Source organism: Aythya fuligula, chromosome 10 (genome assembly GCF_009819795.1).
Source record: "Aythya fuligula isolate bAytFul2 chromosome 10, bAytFul2.pri, whole genome shotgun sequence".
Lineage (NCBI taxonomy): Eukaryota > Metazoa > Chordata > Aves > Anseriformes > Anatidae > Aythya > Aythya fuligula.
In genome coordinates, this window is record NC_045568.1 from 21,659,126 (window position 1) to 21,681,965 (window position 22,840).

The following is a 22,840-nucleotide window of genomic DNA, read 5'->3' on the forward strand; positions in this document are numbered from 1 at the left end:
GCGCGGGTCCCTCCCGGGCGGGTGCCGCGGGCAGCGCCGCGGGGCTGCGGGGCCGAGCGGGCGGCGGGGGTCGCGGCGCGGCCGGGCCCGGCGCCATCTTCGCGGCCGGCGCCATGTGCAGCGCCTCGTTCCACATCGCCGGGCTGCTGGAGAAGATGGCCTCCAGCGACAAGGACTTCAGGTGCGGCGGGACGGGGCCGTGCCGGGCGGGGCGGGCTGTGCCCCGGCGGGTCAACGGGCGCGGGGTTCCCCCGGCGGCACGGCGAGCCCACAGCGGACCGGGTGCCGCGGGCGGTGCCTCAGCTCCGCAGGCAGCCGGCAGGCAGCGAGCGGCACCGGGCTGCCGCGGGGCCCGTCCGCGCCGCACGGTGTCACGGCCGCCGGGTGCCGGTGGCAGCGGCACGGCCCGAGCACAGACGGGGCCGGCCCCAGCGCGGGGCTGTCCCGGCACGGCCCCGGGGCACGGCGGTGCCGCTCGGGCTGCAGGGCAGCGCCCCGCAGGTTTTCTCAGGGGTTTCTGGCGGGTCGGTACCGCAGAAGCCCTCGCTCCCTGTACCCGGCTGCCGCTCCGGGAGAGCCTCGTTGGGCGCTGAAGGGGGCCTCGTACACCAGGGCAGCGTTTGTTCGTGGATGCTGAACGAGTTACACCAACGCCTGATTTGAAATGGATGCGTCACTTGGGAAGTGAGAGGGAAGAGCTGCGCTTTGGCCCCTCTTAGACATCCAGCCCTGCGCCGAGGCTAACGTTAGCACAGTTAATGTGCGGTAACCGTACTGACGTCTCTCAGAACCCCGGCTTCTGTGCCAGCACCTCTTACATTTCCTTGCTCCCAGGAAAACAGATTCTTACCAGAACCCCTCAATATCCATTTTCACTTTGTGCCTGTCAGAAAACTATATTGACTAACAGCCAGCTGAGATTTTGTTTTTAATTCAGAGCTGGAACGATAGATACTTGCTTGGTTTTGCTCAAGGGAGAAGAAAGTGCAATCAGAAATGTTTGTTTGGTCTCTGTCACGCAAAGGAGGTGCGTTTGTGCCTCTCAGCTGAGCCACTTGTCCTGTGTTCCTTCAGGTTTATGGCCACCAATGACCTAATGATGGAACTGCAGAAAGATTCTATAAAACTAGATGAAGACAGCGAGAAAAAAGTTGTGAAAATGCTTCTGAAATTGCTGGAGGACAAAAATGGGGAAGTACAGAACCTCGCTGTGAAGTGGTAAGCGCCTTGGCATCAGTTACCGTGTTCCTTGGCAATAACAAAGCCGTCACAGGCTCCAGAGGGTGTGTTGGAGCGCAGCCTCGTCCTGCAGCGTTGGCACCTTGCTCCAGCCTCCCTTTGTAGGGGCTTCCCCTCGCTGTGCTTGCAGGCACGGCAGTCGCTTTCTCTGTCAGGATTCAGAAAGGGTGAACACACAGGCAACTTTGGAAGTCATTCAGTGTTCGTGTTATGAATCTTACCATCTTGAAAATATTATGACTACGATTTTAGTTCTGCAGAGACAAGCTCAGCCTAAAATATCGGACATCAATCTCCCCCTCCCCTCCTTTTCTGGGCTTTGAGATCCAGTGCTGAATTGCCTGGTGGTCCTGTCTTTGTTAGAGATGGTACTAAGCTGATGACGTGTGTAGCCCTTCAGAAACGGCAGTTGAATTCCAGGTCCCAATCCTGTCCTTCAAGGGCATTTTCATTAAAGTTTATAAAGCACAGCTTGTTGTTTTCTTTTGTTGTTTTTTTTTTTTCCCTGCTTTGACTCAAAGAGTAGTCTGTGCTGTTTCTTTGCTTTGGACCCTTTGAATATATTTTTTCAACCCAAATGGAAAAGGCAGGAGGTTCCATTATTAATGAATCATCTGGTGAAGTGATCCTACTGCTGACATGTTCTCTCCTGTCTCTTTCCCCCAGCATGTCTAAATGGGAGTGTTCATTCTAGAAATGAAATTGAATGGGTCAGTTCACGCACAGGGCTCCAGAAAGGTGGGCCATTTAAAGACAACTTTGGGTTCCTGTATTTTTTCCAACTGTGGATCTTAGTCATATTCCCTTCTTTTCTGTCATGCTACTTCTATCCCTGTACTTTCCCTGTGACCTTTGGCTGTTTCTTTTTGATTCCGACTGTCCTGACTTTTTCCCCAACTTTCTTGGCCTTCTTCATGTCTCTACCAGCTTTGGGTTTGGTTCTTTTGTTTTGTAAAGCAAAACAGTTGGGCACTAAACAAAAGATAAATTAATTTGCCTATTTATCTGTGGTTGCATCAGGAATAAGTCCATATTCATCTAGAATGTGATCATTAGAAAGTAAACGTCAAAATTAAACCAGATATTTCCTTTTTATACCTAAGGAAGTGCTTGTAACAGTCATGTGCAGTTAGTTATACCCAGCCAGGAGGATCTCTAAGGAGGAGAAATGCGACATTCTGCGGGATGCTGGCAGTTGATTCTGTTATCTAAAACTTTCAGAGGAAATCTGAAATCACACTTTGCATCCAGTAAATTAACAAATTTGAAATCCATCTGAAAGCCTGATTCTAGTTCTGTGTTGTGTTTTGTTTCAATTGAGGTGAGTTCCTCAGCTTTGTGCTTTCAGGGTCCCCGTTTGTTCTGGTCTGTGCTTGGAGGTATAAAGGTGAACACCATTTGCGCTTGCACAAAGTCCTATTATGAAGTTCTTATTTTCTAATTATTGTATTTCAGAGAAGCTACTCAGACTCCAAAAAGCTCTTCCTGTCCTGGTTTGTCAATGTAAAGCCGTACACGAAGCAGGCTGTGGTTGTGTGCCCTGGGAAGCGCTGTGCGTGTAGTGCTTGCCAGGCATTGACGTGGTAATGGTGGGGTGCTCTAGTCCCACTTTTCTGTGCAGTGTGTTAAAAAAAAAGGAAAAGCAAAACTCCCAAAAGGCGGATTAATCCTTTCCTTCACTCTGTTTTCCATTTTAACCTGGCTGTGTGGACATTATACTGAGAGAGGGGGGAAAAATGAAACGTTCATGAGCTGGTTATCTGAATGTGTTTTTGCACTAGGACAGGAGCACGGTGGGATTCCCAAACCTGCAGAACTGTGCTTATAGAAGTGGTTGTACTGCACGTGAACACCAGAGAGCTGTTCGATCCTCCTGTGTTTCCTGAAACCGAAGGGAAGGATGTGCATTGTACAGTTCAGGTCACTGGGTTCTGACCAGTGCCCACAAGCACAGCAGCAAGCAGGCAGTGACTGAGGTTTTAGGCTGACAGAAACTGGGGTGCAGCCCCCACCCCATGCTACAGCGAGTAGCTGCTTCCCAGCAAAGCGGTAACCACTGGTGGGAAGTAGAAAGGAACCTGTAGCATCTGTCAGGAACCTGTCCAGGCGCAAATCCTTCCAAAGTAACCTCAGAAGATGCCCAGACGTTACACCCAGGGGCATTAGTCTCCAGCCTAGGGCGCCAGTTCACCGAGATACAACTCACCGAGATACAGTTAATACTTTCTGGTTTAGATTATTTGCACCCATTTACAAGCTAATTAAAATAAAAAGATGCAAACAAATGCTGTCAAACTCCCTGTGTGCAATTTTGCCTCCAAACCCACCAGCAGGTTGTTAACATATTAACATAGGTTGTTAACAGAAAGTTTTTTCTAATAATGATAAAAAAAAAAAAAGGAAAGAGCACGGGAAAGGGAGCGGACTTCCCTCTGTAGCAGTTCTGACCTGTGGCTCAGGTGGAGGTTTTCACTGCTGCGGCCGAGGGCAGTGGGTAGTTGATTGCATGTAAAAACCAAAAACAACCAACCACAAAAACAAACCCATTTTGCATTGTTCCTGGAGGTCAATTTTTGATGGTTGATTTTTTCAAAACCTGACTAGAGTTCACCATTATTTCGTGTAAATTGGTTCCTTTGGTTCAAATTCATTGTGTCGCAATTTCTGAGCTGCTCCTTCCTCTAAGATCTTAATTGGCTTTACGTTCGCAGTAGTTATGTGAACTATCCTACAAATCTGATCTAAAATCTACTGAAGTCTTACTCAGAGTTAACTGAGGCAACAGCGCAGGGTGCGTAAGCCTAGGGACGTGACGTGGGCTCTGGGATATCAGTACTCAGAGCAGATGTTACGGGAATATTTGCACTTGGGACTGAGATGCCCGTAAGGAAGAGTGTGCCCGAGCATCCCTGGTGGTGCTGGAAGCAGCCTTCTTCCTGCTCGTTCTGACTGGCCTCTCCTCCTGCAGCCTGGGCCCGCTGGTTGGCAAGGTGAAGGAGTACCAGGTGGAAACCATTGTGGACACGCTGTGTACCAACATGCTGTCAGACAAGGAGCAGCTGCGGGACATCTCCAGCATCGGGCTGAAAACAGTCATCTCCGAGCTGCCACCGGCTGCTACAGGTAAGACGCCTGCCCCTGCTCGTCAGACCGAGGCAGCAGGGAGGGAGCCCCAGCCCTTGGGAGACAGGAGAACGGGAAGTTCGGAGCCTGAAAGTGCCAGATCCTTCACTCACCTGCTGGAGGGCAGGAATACCGTAAGGAGGAAGGACAGCAGAAGTTGGGTTAGAAATGTGATAAAGATTGGATGAAATGAGGACTCTTGAACTGGTCCCCTGCAGGATGCCTATGTCTGAAAGCACATCTGAGTTCTTGGAGAAAATCATTCTTGTTGATGGCAATCCTAAAGCACGCGGCGTGTCAGGGTACCGCCGCTCAGGCAGCCTGGCAGGGCCGTTTGGTCTCAAAATCAGCAGTGCCAGCACTGCACCACCTCCTGTCTGCAGCCCTGCAGGACCAGGTTTTCTGGCTGCCACAGCTGCCCTGTCTGCTTCTCCTGCACTTGGAACCAAGTATTCCAAAAATCCAGCAGCTTTTCAGGGGATACCCAAGGCTTCCAAAGAATTAAGTTTCCTCTGCAGCCATCTCACGTGGCTGTGGCTGTGGCAGTGCTGCTGGCCTGCTTTGGAAGCTGGGAGGAGAATGAGAATTAGTGTGTAAATACTTGCTGAACCCCTCTCTCAGATTCTGCAAAATGTGAAGCTCTTGAGAGGCATCTTTTCAGAAGCCTTTATTTAACACACGTCACATGAACTGAAACTTGCAGGGTAGCGACAGATAAATCATCTCCTTAAGGGCTGGGATTGACACTGTGTGGGTAGAAGGCAGCAACAGCAGTGTTGGTTTGCTGCAAAATAGAGGGTTGGACATCTCCCTGCGTGCTTCCTTCACCCTAATTTGTTGCTTTTTTATTGTTTGTAAATGTAGGAAGGGTTGAATGGTTCTTAACAGCATAAAATTTCTTTTTAACTGTCAGTGGGGAAAAATCTCTCTCTTGCAGGCTCCACCATGACAGCAAATGTATGCAAAAAGATCACGGCCCAGCTGACAGGAGCCATTGGCAAGCAGGAGGATATATCTGTGCAGTTGGAGGCTCTTGACATCCTGTCAGATATGTTGAGCAGGTACCAAAGGATTTCCTTTGGCAGCAGTGTACGGCAGGGGGCTGCTCTGTATGTGTTTGCTTTTGATTTCTGTATTTCCCTAATCTTACTACGAGGACTTAACGGATTTGGGTTGCCTGCCACAGGGGAATGTCTCAGCAGAGCAGATTCCTCAGCGGGGATGAGAGACAACATTTTGAGCCCTACTGTGCTTGGGAATAGCAGTAACAGTGGTGAGGGATCCCACAGAGACTCAGTTTAAGTTTAAGCAAGTGTCAGGAGGGAGAGGGCAAGCCAGGGAAGTTTATTTTAGCCCTGTGATCTGATTGCGCATGCATTTTTTTTCCTGGCTGCCTCTCTCTCTTGTTATATAAGTCAGAGTGGCAGTGTCATATGTCAACTGCATGCAGGAAATTATTGACAAGCCCCCAGGTCACCCAGAAGGACACAGCCAAAATCAAAATACTCCACGATGAATGCAAATAACCCCTCCCCGTGTTGTGCAGAACACCAAAACCACCCTTTTCCTCTCCTGCCTGCTGTGTGAAATCTTTACGGCTGAAGAGTTTTTTACATTTTTTGCTGGCAAGGAAGCTTTTCCTCTGACACGTTGACTTTCAGCTTCTGTCTTGTCCCGTTGCTTGCAGGCTAGGGGGAACTCTCCACTCTTTCCATTCTTCCATCCTGAGCTGCCTCCTGCCTCAGCTGACGAGCCCCCGGCTGGCCGTGCGTAAGAGGGCCATCGTTGCCTTGGGTCATCTTGTCTTGACCTGCAGTGGGAACATCTTCTCGGAGCTCACAGAGCATCTCCTCGCTGAGCTGAAGAAGAATGAGTCCACCTCGACTACCAGGACATACATCCAGTGCATCGCTGGCATCAGTAGGCAGGCTGGACACCGCATCGGTAGGACAAGTAGCTTGAAGTGGTACTGCGCAATGTGCATGCATTGTAGAGCAGCTCTTCTTAGTGGTAAAAGAAGCGTGTTCACTGTTCCTGATGTGTTAGGGGGTTGTGCTTTGTGGTTCCCTCTGTGGTTCTCATCTGGCTTTGACCTCCACTTGGAGAGGAGACACCAAAGTAGCTCTGTGGCTGCCCTTCCGTAGTGCATTTCATCCCAAGGGCTTCAGCACTTTCCTGGTCTGAATTAATGCCTCTGTGAATTAGGTCAGTGGATTCATCCCGCTTTAAATAAGAGGCTGAATGGAAGGCAGCATATTTGATTGCTTGTCTAAAAGATCTGCCAGAACCAACATTCAGCCCTAGAAGATTTCTAGGCACAGCTCTTTCCATGACTGGAATGCCAACAAAGAACCGAAGGCAGCGAGCAGGGGTCACCTGCTAAAAATCCCTTTCAGGCTGTTTTTTGGTGGGCTGCTGGTTCCTTTCCCCAGAGATGCAGAGGAGGAATGCTCTGCCAGGCACGTGAAGGAAGTGGCAGATGGCTGAGCTATGGGCAGCTTGGATACGTGTCCGCTGTGATGTATTTTATTGCTGCTTGCTTTGTCTTTCCCAGGAGAACATCTGGAGAAGATAATTCCTCTGATTGTTCAGTACTGTAATGTGGAAGATGATGAGTTGAGGGAGTACTGCTTCCAGGCCTTCGAGTCCTTTGTAAGAAGGTGTGTGCCCTTGGGGAACAGCCGTGCACCGTCCTGTGCATCGGTGTCCTCCTGGTGTGAACATCTGTACCTCAGCATCCAGGGCTGAGTGCCTGCGTTCCTGCGGGGAAGGAGTTCACAAATGAAATCTCTTCTTCACGTGCAGAGTTGGGCATGAGTTACGAGCCATTTTACTTCCACACGTGAGAGCATGTTTCTGTATTGGCTTTGCAGGAGCGGGACAAGCTTTCCTTGTCCTTGGGGGATTCCTCAGGAAGAGGGAGTTGCCTCGTTCCTGGTGTGTGGAGAGAGTGGGAGGCAGGAAAGGGGCTCAAGGAGAGGAGCTGCTGAGCTGCAGCTTTCCTGGTGTTTGGTCAAAAGTTCAGTGCTTGTCTTGGAGAAGGAGCCCTTCAGCGCTCCCGAGGTTTCCTCTCATGAGGGAGGACTGAACCAGGTGATGAAAGCTATTTTTTTCCCCTTACAGAAATTATTGCATCCTTCCCGGGAGAATGTGGCCTTGCTTTGTGCGCAGGGAGAAAGAGCAGCTCTGCTTTAACTCACGTTAGCAAAATGCTTAAATAGTGCATGAAACATTTTGGGATCCTTTTGAGATGGGTTGTGTTATTTGGGTATTTAAAATTGCTTATTATTTGATTTATTAACTCTTAGGATTTTTATTTGTTGTGATAGGTGCCCAAAGGAGATTGACCCTCACATCCCTAGTGTGATGGGGTTATGTCTGAAGTACATCACCTTTGACCCAAACTACAACTACGATAATGAGGAGGAGGAAGAGGAAGAGAGGATGGAAACTGAAAATGGGGAGGATGAAGAGCAAGGTGCCTGCTTGTGAGGATGGCTGTGCTCAGCAGAACACTGGTTTACATTTCTCCCCTTCCTGCGCGCTGTCCCCCTCTCTGATGTTTCTTTTAAGATCTGTGTCCAGGCAGTTGTGCTGAATGGGTTATGTCAGTTTACCAATGGGGATAACGTAGGTGTAGGTGCAAAGTTCCAACAATTCTGAACTTGCTAGTTTTATTTTTTTCTGCCAAGCACCTCAGATCTCTGCCTGCGTTAGGGAACAGGGAAAGCTCTGAAACCAGTGCTCTGAACTAGCTTAGTGGAGAGCTAGGTGGAGGGAGCGTTGCCTTTCCTGTCCCCGCTGGCTGCAGCAGTCTCAGAGCTCACACAACAAGCAGCCAGGTTTGGTGCCCGGCGATCCCAAGGAGCAGCTCGGCCATCCTGACCGTTGGAGGCACTCCTCGTGCCCTGCGAGGTGGCAGCCTCGGGCTGCTGCTCCAGGCTGCTGTGTGACCTGCAGGGGCTGTTCTTCAGAGGGGGGTGTCAACGCTGTCCTTCTTGAAGGCTCTCTGGTTCTGAGCTTCCGCTGGTGGCACCAAGTTCAGCTGCAGCCCTGGTTCCGTCTGTCCTGATGGGTGAGCTCTGGTGGGTTTAGGCACATGCGAGGGAGGTGTCTCCTCACTGGGTTCCTAACGAAATGGTGCTTCTTGAAAAGATGTTAGAGGCAGATCTAAAAATGGCAGCTAACAGCTGCACACCGCAGGTTTCTTACTGTATCTCCTGGGGTGCTACCCAGTGGTACCGTTTTTAACCAGGCACCAGCCAGCGTTTGCAGCTTACTTGAGTTATTCCAAAAGGCATTGGGTGTCTTTGGTGTGGTCTCACTTATTTACAAGGCTGGACAAACTCCTATTTTCCCTGATCACAGGGGAGGTCAGGCGAGCATTCCTTGCTCCCAGGCTGTTGCAGCTGACACCCCTGCCAGGTTTGTCAAGGTGGAGCTTTTACTTGGGTTCTGGGTTGCTTCTTCTTGCTTCTGCATCTGCTAGGCTGCTTTCAGCACATACACGCTGCTCCTGAAAACAGCGGGCAGCCAACGCTTCACTTTGCAGTCAGCTGGAGGCTACAGAAGCTCTGCTCTTTGTGAGACTGTTTTTTTTTGTTTTTTGGCAGGAAGAGATATAGAGCTATTTGCAATTTCAATCTAATAGTTTCAGTGCAGCCTAACTCAGCCTACAAATATTTTAGGCACACGATTCTGTTTGTACTATAAGGTAACTGTTTTGTACTACTTTGTAGTAGAAAAAAGCAAAGCTACAGTCCTGAACTCTTGAAAGCATCACCCTTAAAAACATCACTCATCAGCGAAAGCACTCTGATAACTGTCTTAAAAGGGGTCTTCTGTTTATTTTCAGACTCTGTTCAGTTTGAGGTGGATATCCAGACTTGGTGAGATGAGAGGTCTGTGTTTAAAGCCTGTTAGCTGGAGAGAGCATTTCATGTTGCTATTTATAGCTGCATAAAGTGTGACAGCTAAGGCCAACAGCTAGAACCAGTTCCCTGGAAGAGAGGCATTTTTGTTTACTTTCATGCTAATTGGGCACAGGCTTGGCTGTCTGCCTGGAGAGTGTTCTGCCAATAGCACTGTAAATTGTTATGCCGCTCTGTGCCATTCAGGGATTGCTAAGACAAATATTTATGTATTTCTGGCTTTAAAAATGTGGGAACCTTGTTCTTCCTTCAGAACAAAGGCCTTGATGCCTGAGCTGAAGTGGCTTCACCAATAAGTGCAGTGATATTCAGGTTTGTTCTTTGTCAGCTCTAACTTGGGACAGAAGAACCTGACACCAGCACAGGGCAGTCCCGAGTCCTGCCTGCTGTCTGTAATGTTTGCATGGGCAGGCAATTCTGGACAGTTCTGTGTTCCCAGATAAGTGTGAGTTACTGGTATCTGGTGGCTGGAGAGGGAAGCTTGGAGGCACCAAGTGACCCTCTAGCTCTGATTTTCTCCTCATGGTGCATCCTGTTCTCCCTTGTGTTCTTTCCAGAAAGCGACGATGAGTACAGCGATGATGATGACATCAGCTGGAAGGTCCGCAGGGCTGCAGCCAAGTGCCTGGAGGCCATTGTCAGCAGCAGGCACGATCTCCTTCAGGATTTCTACAAAACGCTTTCCCCAGTTCTGATAAGCAGGTTCAAGGAGAGGGAGGAGAATGTCAAAGCTGACATCTTCAGTGCTTATATCGCCTTGCTGAAACAAACGCTGCCCACCCAGAGCTGGCGGCATGCTTCAGATGCCTCTGGCAAAGACGACGTTCCCCTGACGATGCTTCAGAACCAGGTGTGTGAGGAGGCGGTGGGCTGCATTAAATCAGAAAGCAATAAAGAGAAGTAGATACTGTGCCGCTGATGAGTATGCCTAGTAGGCAAATTGTAGAGCACAGCTGAAGGAGCGCTTTGGCACACAACCAGAGGGGACCAGATCCCAGGGGTGAACAGTTCGTGTTTTTTCCCACTGTTCCTGGGGAGAGAGCATTAAGCCAGTGCAGGAGCACTGAGGTATAATCTCCATGATCCCCCCCGGGTAGCCTCTGACACATTTGCAGACTGTATGACACATTAATCTTGGGGTAAAATGATGATCTTGCTGTATTTCTTCAATCTTCTCTGTTAGGGGATAACACCAACTTCACGATTCAGTTTGTAGAATGTGGAAGAGTAGAATAAAGTCCCTCCTGCTCATTACTTCATGTATCTCTTGTCTACATGAACTGTCTTGTAATCTTTCCCTACCTAGTCCATTCTCCTCTAACAAGCAACTGCGTTGTTTCTTGCTGTCTCTGTTCAGTTCTGTTGCTTTTAGTGCCCCTGGCTCAGCTGAGCAAGCTGCTCTGACGGCGTAGCTGTGTGCCCTGGCAGCTGGGATGACTGATGTGCTTCTTTCTGGTTTGCTTTTCCAAATTGCAGGTCCCCAACATCGTCAAGGCCTTGCATAAGCAGCTTAAAGAAAAGAGCATCAAGTCAAGACAGGGTTGTTTCAGCCTGCTGACAGAACTGGCCAATGTTCTTCCTGGTTGCCTGGCGGATCACATCCCTGCACTAGTGCCTGGTAAAGCTTCTCTGTGGTTTGTGGGTGGAGGAGTGGGGTTGGTTCCATTAGTTCATAGTATAACCTGTATTCTTCTTAGGTGCATGTTTTATTCCTTGCTGTTGTCTCTGTTCAGTTTCAAGGCATACGCATCAAGTTCTGCTCCTTGTTGATTCACTAAACAGTTTCCAGATCAATTCTTGTTTCTGTCGACTGCTGACAGACTGGATATCAAGTTCACTGCCACAGTCCCCAGAAGAGACACCTTTAGGAGGGCCTGTTCCAGCCTCCTTTGAAAGTAGCTGGGATTACACTGCGAGCATGCTGAAATCAGTAACACGTGCCATTTTCTTTCACAAAATAGAGTGGCGTTAAAAAAAATGTATTGTCTGAAGCTTTTATGTGCACCCCCATATTTTCCACAGAGCTTTCCTTTCCCAAAGATTCATGAAGCAACACAGGCTGCTGAAAGGCTCACAATACCGAGGTTTTGTCTTGGCTTTGGGACTGTCTGTGTTAGTAAATATAGAAAAGGTCTCCTGTGATTGTTCCTGGGCCCAAGCCATGCACCTCTATCATGAATTAATAGATTGCAAAAAGCATTCAAACCAAGAGTCAAGCATAACTTCTGGGATGGCAAACAGTGCTGTTGTAAACATTCCTGATTAAGTCTTTAAGGAAACATAAATATGGGCCATAGAAAATGGACTTGGAAGTATGTCTCTTCTACAGAGGCAGTCAATCTATTGAACCAGAGAAAAGTAAAAGTCCCTGCCTCTTTTTTTTCCTTAAAAAAAAAAAAAAAATCAAAACACTTCCCACAGAAGAGTAAAGGAAATAAACATGAAAGGACATTACAGCTGTATGGAGTGCCTGTTGAGGTTAGATTTTCCCAGTCTTAATTTCATGCCACTTTTCTCCTGTTTATTTGTACCTTACGAGCAACCCCTCCTCATCTCAGCCCAGGATAACTTTTCTAACAGAATCTTAAATGGTTGTGTAGCCAGCTCTCCATGGCTGCTACAAAGAATATTTATGTCTGAATTGCCACTTCCCTGAAAGAAAAAGGACTAAGGATAGTAGCTCTCTTTAATGGTACATACCTTTTGTGTGAGCAGAGGAAGGAAAGAAAACAGATTCCAACTGTGTTCATTTTCTGTTTGCTTGTTTATTTGTTTTGACTGAGAGCACTTAATGAAATAAGGCAGCATTCTTTCTTGTCTCTTCTGCACAGGTATTGTTTTCTCATTGGCTGATAAATCCAGCTCCTCCAACATGAGAATTGATACGCTGTCTTTCCTTCATGTTCTTCTTTGCAACCACCAGCCAGAGGTATTTCATCCTCATATCAAAAGCCTGCTACCTCCAGTTGTGGCCTGTATTGGAGACTCCTTCTATAAGATCACTTCAGAGGCTCTGCTGGTTACTCAGCAACTTGTGAAAGTTATCAGGCCTTTGGGCAAATCTTGCACTTTTGATGCCAAGCCATACGTGAAGGACATTTTCCCTGGTACTCTGAAGCGACTGAAGGCAGCTGACATTGACCAGGAGGTGAAGGAGCGCGCCATCTCGTGCATGGGACAAATCATTTACAATCTGGGAGATCATTTAAGCACTGATCTCCAGCCAACTTTGAAGATATTTCTGGAGAGGCTCAAAAATGAAATTACCCGATTGACAACAGTCAAAGCATTAACCCTAATTGCCAGTTCTCCACTTAAAATAGACTTGAGACCTATTTTAGGGGACGGTTTCCCCATTTTAGCTTCCTTCTTGAGAAAGAATCAACGTGCCTTGAAACTGAGCACTCTGACTGCTCTGGATATCCTGGTGAAGAACTACAGTGACAGCCTCAAGCCTGCCATGATAGAGTCTGTGCTAATGGAGCTCCCCGCTTTAATTAGCGAGAACGACATGCATGTTTCCCAGGTGGCAATCACATTCCTTACTACTTTAGCTAAAGTTTATCCATCCTGCATCTCTAAGATCAGTGGTTCCATTCTTACTGAAATCCTTCAGCTTGTTCACTCACCTTTGCTTCAAGGAGGGGCTCTGAACGCTATCATAGACTTCTTCCAGGCGCTGGTGCTGACGAAGACGGCCGCCGTGGGCTGCTCGGAGCTGATGAAGCAGCTGACTGCACCAATTTACTCCTCGGGCTCAGCTGGGGCGTCAGTGACATTACACAAGCAGGCGTATTACTCTGTCGCAAAGTGTGTGGCAGCCCTTTCCTCAGCCTGCCCCAAAGAAGCCCCTGGGATACTGAACCAGTTTATCCAGGATGTAAAAAGCCCCAAGTCCAGTCCTGCTGTAAAAGTGCTAGCCTTCCTTTCCCTGGCAGAGATGGGGCGCACGATGAACCTTAGTGCTCAGAAAGAGCTCAAAACTGTCATCCTGGAGGCATTCACTTCTCCCAGCGAAGAGGTGAAATCTGCAGCTTCCTACGCGCTGGGGAACATCAGCGTTGGGAATCTTAAGGAGTATCTTCCCTTCATGCTGAAAGAGATTGGAAGCCAGCCCAAGAGACAGTACCTCCTGCTGCACTCTCTAAAGGAAGTCATCAGCTCCTCTCCAGCCGACAGCCTCAAACCATACGTGGAGGACATTTGGGCTCTGCTCTTCAAGCACTGTGAGTGCACGGAAGAAGGGACGCGCAACGTGGTGGCTGAATGCTTGGGGAAGCTGACTCTGGTGAATCCTTCTGAGCTGCTGCCCCGGCTGAAAAAACAGCTGTCATCAGGTAGTGTGACGATGAGCACTGCTGAGAGTAGGGAAATACCTTTTTTTTTCTGGAAAGTTCTTTTGTAAACTGCTGGTGGGTACAACAGGGAGCAAAGCCAGTCTGTAGAGGGGAGGAGGAAATGAGGGATCTTTGCCAGGGAGATCAAAGGGAACACTGGGTTGCATGGGATGCAGGAGGGTGTTGGCAACAGGGACTGCACATGGAGATCATGCTGGGACTGGTTTTAAATAAAGGGATTGTTAAGGCAAATCCTCTGTTCTCTTCTGTTTTCAGTGTGCTTGTAATGAGACTGAGAGCAGAGCATGCTACAAAATTACAGCAGTGATTTTTGTCCCTTGACCTGTCACTGTCTTTCTCTTTCCATCTTCATCACAGGCTCTCCACATGCCCGGAGCACAGTGGTAACTGCAGTGAAATTCACAATTGCAGATCAGCCTCAGCCCATTGATGCTCTCCTGAAAAGCTGCATAGGTAGGCCAGTGCAAAGCACAGTGTAATCTGGAAACAGGTACTGGTTTTGAGTAGCAGCTCAGGGATTTTTCCCATCTATCTGAACCATGGCTTTGGGTCAGTTGCGAGTGCTTCTCAGACACTGCAGCAGGACTAACTGGTGTGTTTGTATCCCCCAGGGGACTTCTTGAAAACTCTTGAGGATTCAGACCTGAACGTTCGACGCGTGGCTTTAGCCATGTTTAATTCTGCTGCTCACAACAAACCTTCTTTAATACGGGAATTACTAAATGCAGTTCTCCCCAGCCTGTATAGTGAAACAAAGGTCAGAAGGGAACTTATCCGTGAGGTATGTCCTTAGTGCGGCGTGAGTGCGATACGGCAGCGACTCGGTGCACGTGAAGCTGAGATGGAGCTGTCACAGTCTGCTGTTAGGTTACAGCTGTGTTTTGTTTTCTTGTTTAAGGTAGAAATGGGGCCATTCAAGCACACGGTGGACGATGGCCTTGACGTGAGGAAAGCTGCTTTTGAATGCATGTACACACTGCTGGAGAGTTGTCTTGACCGGCTGGATATCTACGAGTATCTGAACCACGTGGAGGATGGACTGAAGGATCACTATGACATTCGGGTGGGTAGAGGCTTTGCCAGAACTGCTGGAGGACAGCAAAGTAAATGATGGTAGTTCCTGGAAACTGGGGCCTAAATTGAACGGATGTGTCACCATGGCATGGAGTGTGCCTGCCATGTCTGCTGCAGCTTTCATCTGGATATTTTCCAGCACTAGTTTCGCTGTCGTGGCCTTGAAAATGCAACCCTGCTGTAGCTGGCTTTACAGGAAATCTACCCAAGTCTAGAATATCAGGAATTGGCATTTACTTAGTGCAGCCAGTGATACTATACAAAAAAATAAAGGTGTTGTTGCTGGTCACATATAGGAAGCACTATATCCTTCCGTTCTATTTAATTTACCTCCACTTAAGGAGGTGCAGCAGTGGCACAATCCCTGTGGTGAATGCCTCTCAAAAGCTGTCAGTGCTCTACAGACACCTGAGAGGAGGACAACTGAGACCAGAGTCTAACTGGTTACTGTTGTGCACTGGCCGCTCAGAGGTGTGTTTCTAGTAATGCCCAAAATCTTGTTAAAACCCCTGGAAGCAGCAGGCAGCGTGACACCCCAGGTGAAGCAGATGCACGTTCAGTGCTGTGTCAGGGACTGGAGGGCGTAGTGAAGCAGCACCTCTTCTCCCTCCTCTGTCTAGATGCTGACTTTCATCATGCTGGCTCGGCTCTCCACACTCTGTCCTAATGCAGTCCTGCAAAGGCTCGAGCGACTGATCGAACCGCTCCGAGCAACGTGCTCCACAAAGGTAAGATCAGAGAGTGACGCACTAGGGGTGGGTTCTGCCACCTGTGCTGTTACTGTCACTGCTTCCGAGCAGCCTGCGCCCCATGTTCCTTTGGTCAGAAAACCCTGTCCCTGTCCCTGCTGGTGCGTTCGATTTTGTGCCTGTATCTGTGCCTGTTCTAAATCCCAGCTAAAAATGGGGCCTTGGATTTTTAGGTAAAAGCTGGTTCAGTGAAACAGGAGTTTGAAAAGCAGGATGAACTGAAGAGATCAGCAATGAGAGCAGTGGCTGCACTCCTGACCATCCCCGAAGTAGAGAAAAGTCCAGCAATGGCTGAATTTTCATCTCAAATCAGATCCAATCCAGAAATGGCATCACTTTTTGAAAGTATTCAGAAGGATTCTGCTTCTCTACCCGCCACAGAATCGATGGACACGAGCTAAGGTTTTGCTTGTCTGCTCCGTCACCTTCCTGTCCTCACCGTGCAGTAACCCAGCAGATACACCACACGGGGCTGAGAACGTCAGCTTCTGCAACAGCCCCTTGGAAGTCATCAAGTGCTGACAGGAGAAAATAGCTGAAAGCATGGGACTTCTGGCTGAATTTGTGCGTGGGAGAGCAAGGGAAGCGTGTCCGTATGGAGGGGAGGGAGAAGATGACGCCTACGTTATGTCTTCAGCAAGCTTTTAGAGGGCTTATGAAGCAACCTGAATTCAGAATGGTTCCATGAAACATGGAAACCACTTCCTGCAGTATTTCCCTACTGCAGTACAGAGAAATAAAGCCTTTGTTGTTTTTATTTTTTAAACCATTGCATATGCACTTTTTACTCCCCAGTTGCCTGAAGAATGTATTTGTATTGTTTCACTAAGTAAGCTGGCTAAAATCTAGATGTCTAATTGATGAGCATCAAGCAGAGGTAGGGCCTGCTTGAAAAAGAGGCAGGAGATCTGCATTAGCTGAGCTGCAGTTGATCATTGCGCTGCAGCTTTCCCACACAGGGCTAAATTTGTAAAATATGTACTGATAGTTAAGTATTTCTGCAGTGTTTTTGTGATATGAAACTACCTTGCTTATGTTTTCCTGGTTTTGACTGTACAATACCTCAACGAGCTGTCTTCCAAAAAGAGACTACTTGATTGTATCACAATAAATCACCCACTAAGCTTTTCTTTACTTGAAACACCGACCTCTTCCCCCGTGGAGCAGCTCGGTGTTTCTCTCACCTGACAGCCACCAAAGCACCGATCTACTGTGAACGCTGGTCATGAAATGACCCAGCAGCAGAACGCATTCACAGCAAAGTTCACAGAAGTATTCTAGTATCACAGAAGAGATCAAGACCAGTTGCCAGGTTCCAGAACATGGTCACAGCAACTCTTCTGTCATTGGAAAGCCTTCTCTAAAGTGGCTGTTTTGTTCAAATGCAGCTTTGCACAGGGAAAAAGCTTTAAGAGGCAGAAAGGATGTAACAGAAAATTAGAGAACAAAACTACCATGACACATTTCTTGAAGCCATGGAGTTGTAACAAGCTTTCATTTCTCCATTTCTGGCAGTGGGTGATTTGAAAAATATTTATAGTGCAGTGTGAAAGAACATCCCTTCTGTTTGAGTGGTATCTGAAAATAAAAATGTAGCTGTGGAGCTGTGTGCATTCCTGTTTGTTAGCCATCATAGTGACAATGCGTTCTGACCGATTCTACCAGGAGCCTAAAGCACAAACAAAAAAGCATTACGCGACTTTTCCTTAGGCTCCAAAAGGAATTCATTTCCTTCCCCTCGGCCATGCTCAGAAAGGGGAGCTGGCCCCAGCCCACCTGAGGTACAAGTGCCCCAGTACCTTAAAGCAAGAGCTGCGCAGCGTGCACTGCTGCCACCCCACTGCCAGGCGGGCACCAACTGCGGGTGCGAGTGGGGCCACAGCTCTGCTGGCCAAGCCCCCAGGAGCCGGCAAACCAAAGCCTCCCCTTGCAGCATTGAAAACATTCAGCAGAGTTTGTGTTCACACTTTATTAAATACATCCCAGCTGTGGGAGGCCATTTACTCGTTCTCCTCGCTGCGCAGTCTGGCGTTTGGATTAGTGATCTTGATGGCAAGCTGGGCAGCTCTCTCCACAATCACCTTGCGGTTCTTCGAAGACACGTTGTGAGCTATCTCTGCGCAGTACGACCTGCGGGAAGCGGAGCAGCCTGTTAGCCTTGCAAGTGGAGTCAGTGAGATCTAACGGCGTTACTTGGTACTTTGCTTTGGAGCAGTGCTACAAGGAGATGGCTGCAGAACATTTAGGTTTGTGTCCTAACAGATGCAAAGCCACAGCTGATGCTGTTTTACCAAGCCAATGCCGTCAGCACCACTTTAACGTGGTGCTTTCACCAGGTGTGAACGTGCCAGCCCCGAGCAGCTTTCTGTACGCCTCCCACCAGTGCATGGCAGCCCTTAGGAAGCTGAGGCAGCCGCTGTGTTCTGGGAGCTGCAGCCTCCCAGGTCTCCCCTGTACTGCCTCCTGACTGTGCTCCCCTCTGCCTCCCCCCAGCACCGTTACGGGGTGGCACTGCAGACTTACTTGTTGCTCATCATGAGCACTTCCAGCTCCTTGACGTTGTGGACCAGGAACTTTCTGAATCCCGTGGGCAGCATGTGCTTCGTCTTCTTGTTGCTCCCATAACCGATGTTGGGCATCAGAATCTGACCCTTGAACCTCCTGCGAACTCGGTTATCGATACCTCTCGGTTTCCGCCAGTTGCGCTGAAGGAATAGGGAAAAAAATGATGCTCAATTATGAAGCTAAATCAGTCTGGAAGCACCCACATGGGAATAACAACTTTAGCCAAAACTGACCTCCACAGCTACCGACCCTACAGCACAACCCACAGCACCAACACCCGGCCCCAACCATCCCCAGCCCTGAGGGCAGCCCCAGCCGATTTCCCCGAAGCCATTCAACAGACAGACCCGCAGCGAGCTTTTACCTTGATCTTGACATAGCGGTCAGACTGGTGCCGGATGAACTTCTTGGTCCTCTTCTTGACGATTTTGGGCTTCACGAGAGGCCTGAGGGCCGGCATGGTGCCTGGGGCAGGGGCAGAGGGAGGCGGCTGAGCAGGGCCTCAGCACGGAGGCGCCGCCCGCGTGGCCGTGTCCGGGCCGCGTGTGGCTGTGGCAGGGCCGTCTTCCCCCGCCGGCCACCGCGAGGCCCGCGGGGGAATGGGCGCGGCGCTGCGGTCGCTCTGCCTCCCGTTTCCGAGGCCGGCGGAGCACGGGCAGCTCCCCAGCTGCGGTCCGGGGAGGGCCCCACGCCCCCACCCCCGCCCCCTCCCGGCCTCCCCCCGCCGCCAGCACCGCCGGGCACCCCCCAGCCCCCCCCCGTCCCCCGCCGCCTCACGGCCGAGCCCCGGCCCCGCCGCCCGGTGCCGCCGGGGAGGTGCCGGCCCCGCTCCCGGCCCCGCTCGGGGCGCCCCGGGCCCGTTGGCGGCGGGCGGGGGGCCCGTGGGGTCCGGGCCGCGGGGGATGGGCGCGGATGGCCCCGGCCGGGCCTCACCGTGCGCGCGCTGCCGCCGTCCGCGGCCGGGCCCGGCAAGAGAGGGAGGCGGTGCCGCCGCGGGGCCTTATGGGGCGGGGGGGGAAGGTCCTGGCAGGGCGGCGCCGCCACGCGCGTGCACGGGGCGGGCACCGCCCCCTCGCGGGGCCGCGCAAAGCTCAGCGCCGCCGCCGGGCGGGGCCAACGGGGGGCTCGCTCCGGGGGAGACGCCCGGGGAGAGGGGCTCGGTGCCGCCCCGCGCCCCCCGCCGCCTGCCCGCAGTTGTGAAGCTGCCAGGACCTGCCCCGAGCCGCTTCCGCCCGTGCCCTGCCCCGGGAGCGCCCCCCAGCGGCGCATGCGCGCGGCCGCAGCTGGAGCCCGCCCCCCCCCCGCCGCGTGCCGGCTCCGCCGCGTGCGGCACGCCGGAAGTGACGTAGTGCGGCTCCGCTTCCGGCTCAGGGAACCGCCGCGGGTTGGCGGCCGCAGGGCCCCGGGGGCGGCAACAACAACAACAGCGACACGGGGCGCGTCAAGGCGGCGGGCATCGGTTGATTGATTGATTGATTTATTATTATTTATTATTAAAACGTTCACTGCCGGGCGCCTCACCGCCACGGGGTGCTCGGTCAGCGCTCCACAAACAGCCCGGCCGCGGGGGCCCCGCTCAGCCCACGCCGAGCTGCTGGCGGTTCTCCCAGAGCCAGGCGTGGTACACGTTCAGCTTCTGGTCCTGCGGCTGCACCTGCGGCACACGCACGGCCTGAGACAGATCCCGAACCGGCCCCCGGCCCCGCACCCACCCACCCCGTGGCTCTGCCTGCTGCACGAGGCGGCCCCGGGACGGCAGCAGGCCTCCCTGTAACCGGTCCTGCTGCCCCACACACGGCCTGGCCGGCCGGGACAGCCTGCAGGAACTGCAGAAAGGCAGTGACAGAGAGCAGAACGCTCCTTCCCCTCCACCCCCCTGTGACAACAGGATCCCCACAGCAAAGCGCAGTGAAGACGCCCCAGAGGGGTGGCAGCATCCTGCTGGCATTAAGTGTAAGAACCCGACCCTGCACTGCAGCAGGGAGCTGCACCTCACCCCCACCCTGCGGAAATAAAACAGTAAAAACAGAGAATTACAGAAAAAAAATCAAGGTGACATCAGCCTTGACTTAAGGGCTCAGACTTGAAAAAAGTACACCTAGTTAGTTCAACCAATTCTCTTCAGAAGAAAAATTGCTCTGATTTTTCAGTCCAAGTGAGTACATGGGTACAAGTCCCACAGACAGGACAGACCCCCACCACCTGCAGCACGCCTCAGCCCAAGCCCCAGCAGAACAGCAGCACCACGCACCTCTTTCCATTCGTTGACGCAGAAGATCCTGTAGGAGTCGTTTCCATATTTTCCAATTCCGTGCAGCTCAATGGGGTACTTCCACTGCTTGGTCAGGTACTCATCTAGAACACAGCCACACAGCTCACCACGTGCAAACAGATCCTAGAGAGCAGGTCTAAACAAAATGGGCTATTACCCCACCTCCATTCTGCAATATTTTAAATAAAAACCATGGCTAGGTTAGCAGCACAAGTCACTCAGTTAGGACAATACGATTACAGCTCTGCACATAAAACCAAAACACCCCAAGGCTGCCTGAGATAAAGCACCACCCACACTCACCAAGGAGAAACATCACAAGGCAGTTTGAGAATAACGCTGCTTTTCTTGCTAGTCTGATTTTCACCATTCCACAGACTTGTCTAGGAATATACCTGAAAATTTGATTATGGTTTTCGCTCTGAGTGCGTAGAGGCCAAGAGGTTTCAACAGCTCCGCCATCTCCTTCCAGTCCGCGGTTCTGGCTACTTCGGGAGAAGGGTACTTCTCAAGGAACTCCCAGAGCACAGGAATCGCCATTTTACCTAGCCACAGAAATTGTCTCCTTTGATTATCTAGGTTCATTTCTTGAAGTGAGCTTCTGCCGAGGCAGCGGACACATATTAAAGATTGCTTTTAACCTCATCACAAGCTAATATATATTTATTCTTTCATTAATGCCGCAAAAAATTGGCAGCTGTCCCGATCCTATGATAACACCACCCAACACTTCTACAACACGAAACCATTTTACTCCATTTACCTGACGTCTTATTGAGAAATATGGTTGCAATGAGCAGCTTCCACGGATCGTGGAAAAGCGTTTCTTGGACCAAGTTAAAAGGAGAACGCGGAGGAGTCCATTTTCTGAACGCCTTCCTTCGAGGCGGGCTTGGAGCTGCGCACAAAGGCAACAGAAGAAAATGTGTTGGGCAGTAAAGGATGCAATTACCTACTGAAAGGAAAATAATTAAAAAAATGCGCTAGTGAAGCAGGTTCAGCACAGCGGGGCAGCGCGTGTGGGTGCAGCAGGGGTGACTCTCACGCTCCCTTTTGCAGAACTGTGCGGGAACACGCGCACTGCAGCGCTGGCACAGCACCGGGGCTGCCTATACGGCCCCGCGTGCCGTGCTGTGTATGCTCCCTTGGAAGAGGCCCTCCCTCTATCCCGGCTGTCCCTCCACGGTTCTCCTCACACTCGTGTAAGCACATGGCCGCAGGGCTCCTCCGTGACAGGCAGAGCACCCCAGCGGGATGAGAACTGCCCCTGAGCCCACTCACGCTGACACCCCGCAGCCATCGGGTCCCAGCGGGACGGCTGCGAGTACAGCCCAGCAGGGCAGGAGGCAGAGCCAGAGCCCTGCTGCTGCTGCACGTGGCCAGCCTGAAACTGGGAACATTTCCTGACACACCGCTGCGTCCTGAGCCAGCCTGTTCCTCCCCCCAGAGCAGGGTCTGTTTCCCTGAGGAGCACCGTACCTTCCTTACTGTATTTACTTGAGAAATACGGACTTGTTTTCCTCCTCTCCACCTGTGTTCGTGGGGTAGGCTCTTCTGGAAAGAAATAATGCCTTAGCATTACCATGGGAAAAGAAAAGCACCTCTTTTGCTATCATGCCTCACAAAACATTTCCTTTCAGTTGTGATGGGAACGTGAGGGTTTCAGGCAGCTGTACACAGGATCAGCGTGCTGCAGGTGTGAGAAAAGCCTTGCGGCGATAAACACCGCCCTGCCGCGGCCTGGGAAGCCAGGCTCAAACCAGAGCTAAGAATTAAGCACTGCCTGCACCCTGCGGCACCGACCCGGCTGTGAGCTGCCGCATCCACGGAGCAAAGCGGGCAGCGGGGCAGGGGCACCAAGGAGTGGGCGCAGGGGGTAAGGGGAGCACCAGCAGCGGGTCCGGCTGCGCTCAGTGCGCGGGGAGGGGCAGGGACAGAGGCGGGCCGGGTGCAGGTGCTGAGGGGCTCGGTGCCACACCGGGCAGCTCCGTACAGCCCCGGAGACCCCCGGCGGGCCGGGTAGGGCCGCTCAGCTCGGGGCCGCGCCCGTACCTGGCGGCGCTGCGGGGCGGCTCCCCGCCTGGGGCTCCGCAGAGGGCGCCCCGCCAGGGCCGCGCTCCGTGCCCGGCCTTCCCCGGGCCCTCAGGCTCCGCGTCCCCGCGGCCCGTGCGGGGCTCCCCGCTCCATCGCGGCTGCGGGCCCGGCTCCTCTTCCGCCCGCCTCCGCCCGGCCCCGCTGCGCCTCCCCGGGGCTCGCCGCCGGCCTCATCGCCGCGCGCCCCGCGGCCGCTCCCCGCCGCTCCCGGGACAGCCGCGGGCGCGCCTCGGCGCGGGCCCGGCCCGGGGGCGGCGCGCAGCGAGACCCCGACACCGGCCCCGCCGCCCGCCCCGCGCCGCCCAACTCCCGCGCGCGCGCCGCTCGCGGCCGTCCCGCGCGCCGCGCGCTGTGACGTCACGCCGCCGCCCGTCGCCATGCAGGCCCCGCCCTCGCGCGGCGGCGGCGAGCGCCCTCGGCAGCACGGTCACGTGA

At 51.8% G+C, this 22,840-nt stretch overlaps 3 protein-coding genes across 3 annotated transcripts; 1 reads left to right on the forward strand and 2 right to left on the reverse strand.

The window, feature by feature from the left end:
• Window positions 1-72: 72 nt before the first annotated feature.
• LOC116493005 (cullin-associated NEDD8-dissociated protein 1-like) lies at window positions 73-17,065 on the forward strand. Its single transcript, XM_032194094.1, has 15 exons — window positions 73-181; window positions 1,075-1,218; window positions 4,208-4,362; window positions 5,300-5,423; window positions 6,050-6,306; window positions 6,917-7,022; window positions 7,692-7,840; window positions 9,851-10,143; window positions 10,770-10,911; window positions 12,125-13,630; window positions 14,009-14,104; window positions 14,263-14,432; window positions 14,550-14,714; window positions 15,346-15,453; window positions 15,648-17,065. Exons 1-15 carry the CDS (start codon window positions 114-116, stop codon window positions 15,873-15,875), a joined length of 3,711 nt encoding a protein of 1,236 aa, XP_032049985.1. The 5' UTR covers window positions 73-113; the 3' UTR covers window positions 15,876-17,065.
• A 363-nt stretch (window positions 17,066-17,428) lies between these two features.
• On the reverse strand, window positions 17,429-19,053 carry RPL32 (ribosomal protein L32). The gene is made up of 4 exons (XM_032194045.1): window positions 18,973-19,053; window positions 18,404-18,504; window positions 17,998-18,179; window positions 17,429-17,604 (listed from the first exon to the last, which is right to left on the reverse strand). Exons 2-4 carry the CDS (start codon window positions 18,497-18,499, stop codon window positions 17,475-17,477), a joined length of 408 nt encoding a protein of 135 aa, XP_032049936.1. The 5' UTR covers window positions 18,500-18,504; window positions 18,973-19,053; the 3' UTR covers window positions 17,429-17,474.
• Window positions 19,054-19,499: 446 nt separating this feature from the next.
• MBD4 (methyl-CpG binding domain 4, DNA glycosylase) lies at window positions 19,500-22,784 on the reverse strand. The gene is made up of 6 exons (XM_032194281.1): window positions 22,364-22,784; window positions 21,791-21,865; window positions 21,075-21,209; window positions 20,707-20,856; window positions 20,291-20,394; window positions 19,500-19,693 (listed from the first exon to the last, which is right to left on the reverse strand). Exons 1-6 carry the CDS (start codon window positions 22,782-22,784, stop codon window positions 19,616-19,618), a joined length of 963 nt encoding a protein of 320 aa, XP_032050172.1. The 3' UTR covers window positions 19,500-19,615.
• Window positions 22,785-22,840: the final 56 nt, after the last annotated feature.